The sequence below is a fragment of the Ovis canadensis genome, chromosome 19 (genome assembly GCF_042477335.2).
Source record: "Ovis canadensis isolate MfBH-ARS-UI-01 breed Bighorn chromosome 19, ARS-UI_OviCan_v2, whole genome shotgun sequence".
NCBI lineage: Eukaryota > Metazoa > Chordata > Mammalia > Artiodactyla > Bovidae > Ovis > Ovis canadensis.
Window position 1 is genome coordinate 61,720,328 of NC_091263.1, and position 11,416 is coordinate 61,731,743.

Here is an 11,416-nt window from a genome sequence, read left to right on the forward strand (position 1 = left end):
CACACTCCAGTGTATTTGCCTGGAGAATCCCCATGGACAGAGGAGTCTGGCAGGCTGCTGTCCATGCAGGTCTCAAAGAGTTGGACACAACTGAGCCACTAAGCACAGCACAGCACAGGGGGATTTTATGCTTAGGGTGTCTAGAAAAGAAAAAGTATGTGAAGCTATTTTGTAAATTTGAGAAAACTGAGATGCATTTAGGCTTCAGAGACCACCTCCCATTCTGTGAGTACCACATTGGATTATATCCCCCTTTTCTCAATACAGTTCCTCTACCTGTGTGTGCAGAGGCGTAGAGCCCAGGAGTTTGCTTTATTTGGGGGCCGGGGGTGGTGTTGGCTGTACCATGCAGCTTGTGGGACGTTAGTTCACTGACTAGGGGTTGAACCCAGCCCTCAGCGGAGAACTGCCAGGGAGTTCCCTAGCGTAGGAGTTAAGCACATAAGTTATAGAGCCAAACTCTTAGTCTTAATCTCAGCTGTTTCTTGCTAGCTCTGTGACCCTGGGCAAGTCATTTGGGTTCTTTATGACTCAGTTCCTTATCTGTAAAATGAGAAAAACTGTAGAGCTCAATAAGGTTGAGGTCTAAATGAATTAATACATCAAAGCACTTAGAACATTGCTTAGTACAAGGTAGTGAAAGTCGCTCAGTCGTGTCTGACTCTTTGCAACCCCATGGACTGAATTCTCCTGGCCAGAATACTGGAATGGGTTGCCTTTCCCTTTTCCAGGGGATCTTCCCAACCCGGGGATCAAACCCAGGTCTCCCACATTGCAGGCAGATTCTTTACCATCTGAGCCACAAGAGGTCAAGTATAGACTGGACTGGGTAGCCTATCCCTTCTCCAGCAGATCTTCCCGACCCAGGAATCAAACCGGGGTCTCCTGCATTGCAGGCAGATTCTTTACCAACTGAGCTATGAGGGAAGCCCCAGTAAGTACTATATAAATGTTAGCTATTATTGTTGTTGTCATAAGGATTAAACTAATGAGTAAAACATGCTTAGAACAGTGCCTGACACATAGTAAATTGTGCATAAATATTAGTCATTATTAAGACCATTCATTCATTCAGCTCTTCAACAAATATTTACTGAGTACCTTTTCTGTGCCAGGCTAATAACATCTTCACTCTAGCCCAGTGGTGTCCAAAAGGAATATAATGTGAAACATAAATGTGAGCCAAGTATGTCATTTAAAGTTTTCTAGCAGTCACATTTAAAAAGTAAAAAGAAACAGGCAAAATTACTTTAAGTAAAATATTTCAATCCAATATCCAAAATATTATTTCAACATGTAATCAATATTGGGCTTCCCATGTGGCACTAGTGGTAAAGAACCTGCCTGCCAATGCAGGAGACTCAAGAAATATGGGTTTGATCCCTGGGTCGGGAAGATCCCCTGAAGAAGGAAATGGCAACCCACTCCAGTATTCTTGCCTGGAGAATCCCAGGGACAGAGGAGCCTGGCCGGCTACAGTCATGGGGTCGCAAAAAGTCAGACATGACTGAGGCAACTTAGCACATGTAATCAATATTAAAAACTGAGGTATTTGGCATTATTTCATTTTATATCTCTTGTCTATTGTGATTTTGCACATATAGCACATCTCAGTTCAGACTAAAGCATATTCAACTACTCAACTGCCACATGTGGCTGGTAACTAACATGCAATTAATTATTTACATGAAAGGTTAGGGAAAGGCGGGAAATGTTCTTTGTCCCCAGCTCATCTTGCTACTAATTATCTATATCTATCTACCTACCTATATGAAATACTTATTTTTTCAGTTTGCAAAGTCGTTTCACATTTGCTATTCATTATTTCATTTAATAGGAACATGCCTCACCTTAAGGATGAATTAGATTTTAAGAGGCGGGGAAGAGTCCCATCAACAGGAAACAAATGAGCAGAAGCAACAAGGAGGGAAAAGGTCCATTAGGAAATTAATCATGGAGATAAACCTAAGAAGATATATCTAGGAAGGCCTCAATGCCAGACCAGGGAAGCTAAGGTGATCATTGTCAGCTGGTGGGAAGAAACCAAAGCAGTGAGCGGAAAAGAGGCAAAACTGGATTAAGCGAGTGGCGAAACATAGCATGAAATGCAGTGGGAAAGGCTAAAGGTAGTTGATTAGGGAATCACAGCATTAAAATCTGAGGAAGAAATAATCTAGATGGAGGGATAGGGGGACAGAGCCATTTGTCTAGTACCTGGGGGATCCTAATATTAGTTCCCTTCCACCTTTCAGGACTGGGGAGATTTTTAGGGGCCTTTTAGATCGCTCTCTTTCTCTCCCGCCCTCTCTACCAACAAATACCTGAATACCTACTACCTGCCAAGGACTATGACAGACTTTGAAGATGTAAGAGGGAACAAGGCAGGTAAGATTCTGGACCTCTTACATCTATATTTTCTGGAAAGAAACAAGCCAGTTATGACATAAAATATTTTCACATTGTGACAAGTACTATGAAGAAAATAATCATGGAGATGACAGGCCCGGAGAAGGAATTCAGAAGTGGTGACTTAAGCCCTAAGACCTAAAAGATGAAAGGAGCTGGCTGTGCAAGAAGTCAGGGTCAGAGTGCCCCAGGAAGAAGGAAAAGCACATGCAGTCTTGCAGGCAGCAAAGAACTTGGGTGCTTGAGACTAAATGAACAATGCTGCTAGAGCAAAATTTCTGTGGGATTGTGGCAGGAGGTGTAGTGAAGGGGGAATCAAATGGATAGGTCGGGAAGGGCCTGTAGATGCTGACAAGGAACTGGATCTTGGGACCAATAGGAAATCATTAAATTTTAGTGTCTAAAAGGTTGCAGGAAATTACTTCCTCTGTAAGATCACTCTTGCTGCAGTGTGAAAAACTCTTTAAGGCTGGTCTTGCTGCAGTGTGACAAACTGCTTAAGGCTGGTAAGGGTGGAAGCTGGGATTTCAGGTAGAAGACAACTAGACAAGAGCAGGTAAGAGATGATGATGGCATGGCTTGTGTTAAGAAAGGTCCTCGGGAAAACTAATGACCCCATGTCAATATTTGTGCAGAAAGAAACCTCTATGATTGTGATGCAAAAACTTCAGATGAAGGATATCGTCTTGTCCTAGTATGCACTTTGGGGAGGAAACTGCTGTTGAAGAAGTCAACATGAAAATAAATATTTGTTTATTGTAGATATTGGAACATACCATCTTAGTACACATCGTTAAATGCAAAATATTATTCCCAAAATATAATTTTCAATTTCATTTTAGTTAAGATATTAGGAACTTTCTGAGGATACAACACACATGGCTTGACAACTGGAGGAAAAAAAACAATAATGGAGTCCACGCAGGAAGAACAGCCAAGGACAAAAGCAAAGGGACAAGAATGAGACTGCCATGGTAAAGGACCAGAAAGTAGCCCAGTGACTGGAGGAGTAAGTAGCCATCAGCACGAGGTATGTGGTCCATTTTTAATCAATGACCAGGAGATGGCTTCCCATTCATCTGTCACCTCCACACTGCTGGTATACCACACAATGACGGTGTGCTGTCTCAGTCACTTCTATCCATGGGGTTTCCCAGGCAAGAATACTGGAGTGGGATGCCATTTCCTTCTAAAGGGGATCTTCCCCACCCAGGGATGGAACCCGCATTTTCTGCGTTGGCAGGCGTGAGCCACCAGGGAAGCCCTCTATTCCTGGCAGTAGCCAGGAATAAAATAAAAACTAGCAGAGTAAGGTATAGATACCTCGCGCTACAGTATTTTTCAGCTATCTCACAAGAGCTGATAAAAACTCCATCCACTTCCAGTGAACCAGGAGTAGAAACACTAGTTCTAAAGAGACTTAGCCCATCTTCTAGAGAGTGCCTGTGTATTCCCGACGGCTTCACGATAAGGCTTTTTTCGGTTTGATCACCGTCTCTTCCCTTAAGGCCCCTCCCGGCACACCCTCAAAGATCCACAATTTTGGAAAATTCTCAGGAACTTCCTCCTGCGAACGGTTCTTCAAGCCACTCCACACGTAGCCTTGACTCCCAGCCTTGGGCCCTCCAAACTAGAAAGCAGCGCCTCTTTTCCAGCCGGAGCAAACCAGCTCTCCTGGAAAAAGCGAATGTTCACAGACTAAATCCGCACCATCACATCCGATCCCCGGCCCCAGCCGCCGCTTTACACCGGAAGTCGCAGGCATGACGTGGCCAAAACGCACGTCGGGGGTGGGGGGGCGTGTCCCCGTAGAGCCAATGGGCTCTGTCCACCTCCCTTCGCGGTCACCGTTTTGTCTATTCACGGCCTGTGAAGTCAGAGGGAGGCGCGGAGGGAGATAAGGAATCCAAGAGGGGCCAGGCGTCGCCGTCGCCCTGAAGGCGGAGGAGAGGCAAAATGGTTTACATCTCTAATGGTGAGTTGAAGGGGCAACGTGGGCGACCTCCGTGCTGGGAAGCCGGACCCCGGGTTTCTTCCATGCTCGTCCGCCGGCCCGGCTCCGCTTTCCTATGCACGCCCCCGGCCAAATGGAGCTGGGGGCGAAGTCGCCCCGGCCTGCAGCTCCTCAGCCGATCGTCCCTGAGCCGGCGGCGGGGGCTGAGGTCCCCTTGACGACTGCTGTGCCGAGCGTCCTGCGATCTCGCCCTCCTGGAGCTTCTGCTTGTGGGTCTTGAAAAGTGGTCTTTCCTTTTCGGGCGTCAGTGTCCTTAAGTATTAATAGTGCAGACCATAGTGTTTACACCATCTACGTAGCGCTATGCCTCGGACACTTTTAAAAGAGTCGCTCGTGTGTCCACGTATTCAGTCTCTAAATCGCCTTATCCGGGTGAAAAGTATTGTCTGTTTTGCGGGTGGAGACTTAGCTGCAGCCGGATTAATTAGTTTGCCCAGGATCACAGATGTAGTTCTAATTGTTTATTTGGGTTTCTAACGCCGGTAGGCTGACGTCACCTTCCTTGCGGTTGTCTACTAGGCTGCCTCTTTCCGTAACTTGTAAGAGCCTGGACTAGAAGCTTTGGATAGACTTTTTCCCTCCCAGGAGAGAGAGAGCTCGTCACGCAGGTAATTTTCTGCCCTAATTTCAAGGGGCATAGGGAGAAACAGCACTCCCTGTGGGAACAAGCTGATTATTCCTGGAATGGAGAAGCTGAGAGAGACTTAATTCAGTGGTTCCCCAAAGACGGTGAACAGAAAGAAAGACACAAGGTGACTGGGGGGAAAAATCAGAACTGCCTGCCCACTTGTTTGACTCAGGTGACACAAATATCTTGGTGCCCTCTTACCTAGTTTTTGGATCACAGGAGCCAGATCCTGGTTTCGTTTGAATCATCTGTTTATCTTAAGAGGCTATGAAGATACTGTAGTCTGAAGTCTTCTGGCTGAGCACACTTTGCATTTCTTTGCTTTTCAAAATCTCGCTTCTCCGAAACTCTTAAAGTTTCGTCTTGGTTTTAGGCACTTGCAGACCTTGTGTTACATCCTTTGTGGTTAAGGCTGGCAGCTGCTATTATTTACTGACTACTTATATATATTTGTAGCATGTCTTGTGCATGCCTTGTCGTCTTTCATCTGCATAAATAAAGTCTTCTTAGGGCCTCTAATCTCACTTGTGTAGTTGAGAAAAGCCAGTTGCCTTCAAGCCACTTATTTCTATCTGAGGGAGGAGAAGTTTCTGCCTTCAGAAACTGGGAGAAAAAGCACAAAAACCTGAATGGTACAAATGCATTCAATAGGCTCTTTAGAACTGCATAGGAAGAAATTGACCAGTTCTAGTTAGATCTGTTTTCTTAGAAGGACTGTATCAGTATTCCATAGATGACAGAAATTTTCTCTGTCAGATGACTTTTTCTTTTTTCAACAAATGTATATGATGACTAGTCTTGTGATGCTTTTTCTTAGAGAAGGAAAATGTCTCAATGGTGCAGAGCTAGTAAGAGGCAGAACCAAGCCAATCACATACTGTTGTTGTTTAGTTGCTCAGTCATGTCGGTGTCAGACTCTTTTCAGCCCCATGGACTGTAGCCCACCAGGCTCCTCTGTCCATGGCATTTGCCAGGCAAGAATACGAGAGTGGGTTGCCGTTTCCTTCTCCAGGGGATCCTCCCAACCCCGGGATCTTCCAGACCCAGGGATCGAACCCATGTCCCCTGCATTGCAGGTGGATTCTTTACCACTGAGCCACCTGGGAAGCCCTCACACTCTGTAGTAGCCCCTTTTTCTCAATATCTGTGTAGGAGCTCAGATCGAAGTGGATACTGAAAGTAAGCTGGTCTGTGAAAGAGGAAAGGTAAGCTGTAGCTGGGGGGCGGGGGAGGGGGTGGGTGGCTGTGAGTGTGGTGAAGCCCTTGGGAAAATGGAGAGAACAGGTAGTTGACAGATGGCTCTTCTCTCAAAATATTCTGACCTGTTGATTTACAAGACTGAAACTCTCTAGAGTATTCACTGTTCCTGATATAGCTTCTTTAAAGTGGTTTGGAAAGTAGATGCATTTTTCTGTAAGATAAAACTGGAGTCTGTAATTAGGATCAACAGTATTCTGTTAAAGAAATAGCTGTAAACCAAATTCTGTTTAGTACTTAGAGCACACAAATTTTTTGACTTATAGGAATTTTAACATAACAACTGTTAGGTGGTTATGAAGATTTTAAGAGTATGTATAAACAGTCTTTTTATCTAGGCAAGAGACTTGGCAAGTGAAAGGGACACTCCAAACACATCTAGGAAATGGAAGTGGTGTGAGCATTCTTTATACTCATTTATCTCATTTGTTTCCTCTAAATGCTTGAATAAACAGATATTTGTATACCCATGTTCTTAAAGAAGGAACCAAAGTGCCCATCAATAGGTGAATGGATAAACAAAATGTAGTATATTCATACAGTGGAATATTCATCAGCCTAAGAAAGGAAGGATATTTTGACATATTCTACAATATGGATGAATCCTGAAGATATTGTACTAAGTGAAATAGCCAGTTGTTAAAGTACAAATAGTGTATGATTCCTCATACAAGTTTCCTAGAGCAGTCAAGTTCATAGGGACACAACGTAGAATGGTGGTTTTCAGGGTCTGTGGAGCGGAGAAATGGAGAGTTAGTGTTTAAAGGGTGTGGAGTTGTAGTTGGGAAAGGTGAAAAAGCTCTGGAAGTAGCTGATGATGATGGTTGTATGGTAATAGACTTAATGCCATAGAATTGTACACTTAAAATGATTAAAGTGATAAAATTTTTTGTGTATATTTTACCTCATTAAAAAAAAAGGAAAAATTCTTGAGATATCACCCACCAAAAATTATAAACTATAAGAGGCATTATTTGACATATGAAAGGAATGACCTCTAGATCACAGAGCTTCACTTCCCCAAACCTTTCCTTAGGACCATATACACATAACAGACTTCTGCTTGCATAGACTGTTTGGAACAGCGAACATGTTGAAAATTGAGCTTATGATCGTTACCCGACTGATTAAGTGTAATGTGTCTTGTGTCAGGGATTTGTAGCACTAACCAAAGTTTCTTCATTCTTATCTGCAGGACAAGTGTTGGACAGCAGGAGTCAGTCCCCATGGAGATTATCTTTTATAACAGATTTCTTCTGGGGAATAGCTGAGTTCGTGGTTTTGTTGTAAGTATAGTAGTGCTGTTAATAGCCCTGATATTTAAGTTGACAGGTACATTAGAGACATTATGTTGGTATCTTAAACAAGCTCCGCTTTCCTGAAGCAGTTTTCAATTGTGAATTTTATTAATAGTTTTTCTAAGAGAGATAAAGACCTGTATACTGGGAAAACTCCCCTCAAACACCTTGTATGATTATAAATATCTTCTTGAGTTAGTAAGGTTGACCATGACTCGTGGTCACCATTTCAGCCTGCAGCTATGGGGCCAGACCAACTCTTTCTGTTGCCCAATGACATACCTCACTTTATGTTATTTCCACCTTTCATGTGTACGTGCAACTTTTATTGCACAATATGCATTGAGTAAACAAGGGGAATTAGATCTTGAATTTTAAAAGCTCCCAGGCCATAAACTTTTTTTCTTAAGTGAAGGATTAGCATCAATACACAGGATACACATAATTCACCATAATTTCAAGCAATTCTTAGTTAAATTCTTTCTTTTTTTTTTTGGTCTTTCATATTCTGTTTTATGAAAATTTTTCATCAACTACTAAAAAGTCTTACTCATCCAAAATATAAACATACATTTGAGTGTCTCATGGGCCAAGAACTCCAGAGATGTGGGAGATAGTTTCTTCCTTGACTTTAATGTCAGTAAATACTTTCATTTTACAAGGGGCCTTGGGGAGGGCATGATGGTGGGAGGTGGACATCAGAGGTTATTCCAGATGGGAGAGACACAAGAAAGATGGCAGAGAAGTTTGAAAATCAGCCTATGATATTTATACTTAATTTGATGGTAGCTCTGGTATATATAGTTTAATCTGATGGCTGCATGTAGCATAAATTAAAAGGGGTAAAATAGAAGAGACTACCATAGAGAAATACAACAGAGGATAGAAAGGCCTAAGTTTGGTACTCACTGCAAAACTTCTTTGCAATCTCTTACAAATTTCATCTCCATATTGTTTATTTAATTAATTTAGTTAAATTTTAATTTAATTTAGTTAAAGCCTTTCCCCTTTACAAATAAAGAAAATTCCATTTAAACGAATTCCCAGAAAGCCCTGTGCCTCTGGCATACCACCTCAATCCCTCCTTCCCCAAGGTAACATTAGGTGAGCTTTTGGCACAGGAAACACACATGCAATACTTTAAAAGCAGTCTCTGGGGCTTGACAATCAAGACCGAGCAGAGGAAGAAAGTTGGAGTTGACTCTGGTTTCAGAGTCATTCGTAGACTCTGTCTAGAAGAGTTATAGCAAATAAGAAAGACAAGGGATGGAAGGAAGCTTGCACAGAACACAGCATACTATGTTGAAACCTGTGTTTGTGATAGATGGTGTTGTCTAGCTGGCCTCAAGAAAGGGGGCTTTGGAGCTAAGTTAGTTTGGTCTTCCTCCCACAGAGATGATAGTTGAAGCCATGGAAATTTTTCAGTGTTGAAAGTGGATCTTCTGTTGTTTCCTACCCCTTTCAGTTTCAGAACTCTGCTTCAACAAGATGTGAAAAAGAGAAGAGGCTACGGAAGCTCATCTGATTCCAGATATGATGACGGAAGAGGGTATAACTCTTTAAATTGATAAAAGATGTTTTTACCCCTCTGTGTAATTTATTAAAAATAGGCAGACAGACATAGTTAGGCTCATTTAAAGGCTTAAATTCTGTTTTACAAAATTAATGCATTATTGTAAATCAAACAAGTTGCCTCTGATTTGATAATCTGAGTTAATCTGACATAGCTAAATACATCAAATATCCTATGGGAAAAGTCTAAGAGAATGAAAAGTGATGGTCAACATTAAAATCTAGAGATTTCACTTTAGAGTCTATAGATTTCCAGCTGCTAATGGAAATCTCAAGATCCAGCAGCACTGGGTGAGGCTTGTGTTTCCATATGGCTAAAATAAACTGGAGTTGGGTTTCAGGTAGGCATTTATAGGAGCTGTTGTTCAGTTTATCATAATTCTTGCTTGACTCACTTTTCCTCATGTGTGTAATGTGTCTGGTCTCTTTCAGTATTTGAATTTTCAACTCAGATCTAAATGGTAGTTCCTATTTTAAGAAAAGGATCTATTTGAGTGTTTGAAAAGAACCTACTAAACAGTAGAAATTAACTTTTCTTATCTTAGGCCACCAGGAAACCCCCCCAGAAGAAGAATGGGTCGAATTAACCATCTGCAGGGCCCTAATCCTCCTCCAATGGCCGGTGGATGAGGAAGGTAACTTACAGTCTGCAGTCCTCCAGAGATTTCATTTTGAAAATGCCTCCTTAGGAAGGCTTTCTGTAGGAAAACAGAAGTGACAGCATTTTATACTCAGATGTCTTATTTGGAAAAACATTTATATCTTAACCCTTGAAAAATTATCTTTTGAAGAAGGTTTTATAACATGCAATGACTGAGTTTTTCATATAGATCCGAATTACCAATGAGTAACTATTATAATGTTCTCTTTCAGGTAAATGTCTGCTCTAAGAAGCAGACAACTGGACGTGCACTTTAGTAGCAGAAGGAAACCATCAAGAAATGGAGTGCTGATCATGCTGGACAAGTTAGATGAACGTGTACGTCTAAACTGGGACTGCTCTGTGTCCTCACAGACAAATGAAGTCATGCTGGGAATTCCCTCTGCAGGGATCTGGCATGACTGACAACGTAGTTCTATAAATGCACATTTGTCTCATCTTTTTTGTATGGTCTGTGAAAGTGTTAATATAGTTTTAATAAGTAAATATTTTTAGGTTACAAAACTGACTTCTCAACTTCTCATCTTTATAAAATGAAAACTCAGAAAGCTGCAAATTTAAAGGAAAATAAAAGACTGTGTATTGATTACTATTAGTGTCACCTTTTTCAACTTATAAAATATTGTTCATTGTTGGGTTTTTTGTTCTCATTTATAAATAAATCACTGTGCTTATTTCAGTAGTATGCATATGATATCTAATCTCTTGAATTAACTTTTAATCTTAAAACCTATCTGTCCCATGGATCTTTAATACAGTATGTCTTATTTGCTACCAAATGTAGTTAGCAGGGTACTTATAAAGCCATAACCAACAGACCTGAGCTACAGAATGTTCGTTTGATAAATGATCTTTAAAATTATGGGCTTCAGTCTGCCAATTTTAGTTCTAGAGATGCTACCTGTTGGCTTTAACCCCATCTGAATGCAGTGAAAGCTCTTTGGTTAGGGATTTTTCTTCTTTATCCCAGTGCTTTGAACAGTGAAGTGAAGTGAAAGTCACTCAGTCATGTCCGACTCTTTGTGACCCCATGTACTATCCAGTCCATGGAATTCTCCAGGCCAGAATACTGGAGTGGGTAGCTTTCGCCTTCTCCAGGGGATCTTCCCAACCCAGGGATTGAACCCAGGTCTCCTTCATTGCAGGCAGATTCTGTACCAGCTAAGCCACAAGGAAAGCCTGCTTTGAACAGTAATAGAATTGTCTGTACTATTCATTTTTTTCATAACTATTTCAGTGCCTATTACACGTAGCTTTGAACAGTGGCCACATGTACTAGGCACTGAAGAAGTAAAGTCGCTCAATTGTGTCCGACTGTTTGCAACCCCATGGACTGTAGCCTACCAGGCTCTTCAGTCCATGGGATTTTCCAGGCAAGAGTACTGGAGTGGTGCTGGGGTCCAGCCCCGGTGGATCCAGGGAAATTCGAAGCGTGGACGGCGTTGGCGAGGAAAACTTATTTATTTATTAATATAAGATTAGATTAGGAAGAAATAGTGTAGTAGGAAAATTAAGTGGAGAAAGAAGGCTGAATAACTTGGTTTACGTGGGAAGCCAAAAAAGTTCCAGACAAGGAGCTT

The 11,416-nt window shown here is 41.9% G+C and overlaps 1 protein-coding gene across 1 annotated transcript; it reads left to right on the plus strand.

Annotated features, from left to right (window-relative positions):
- The first annotated feature begins 4,208 nt into the window (after nucleotides 1-4,208).
- SELENOK (selenoprotein K) lies at nucleotides 4,209-9,814 on the plus strand. The gene is made up of 4 exons (XM_069561595.1): nucleotides 4,209-4,381; nucleotides 7,501-7,591; nucleotides 9,069-9,152; nucleotides 9,721-9,814. Exons 1-4 carry the CDS (start codon nucleotides 4,363-4,365, stop codon nucleotides 9,812-9,814), a joined length of 288 nt encoding a protein of 95 aa, XP_069417696.1. The 5' UTR covers nucleotides 4,209-4,362.
- Nucleotides 9,815-11,416: the final 1,602 nt, after the last annotated feature.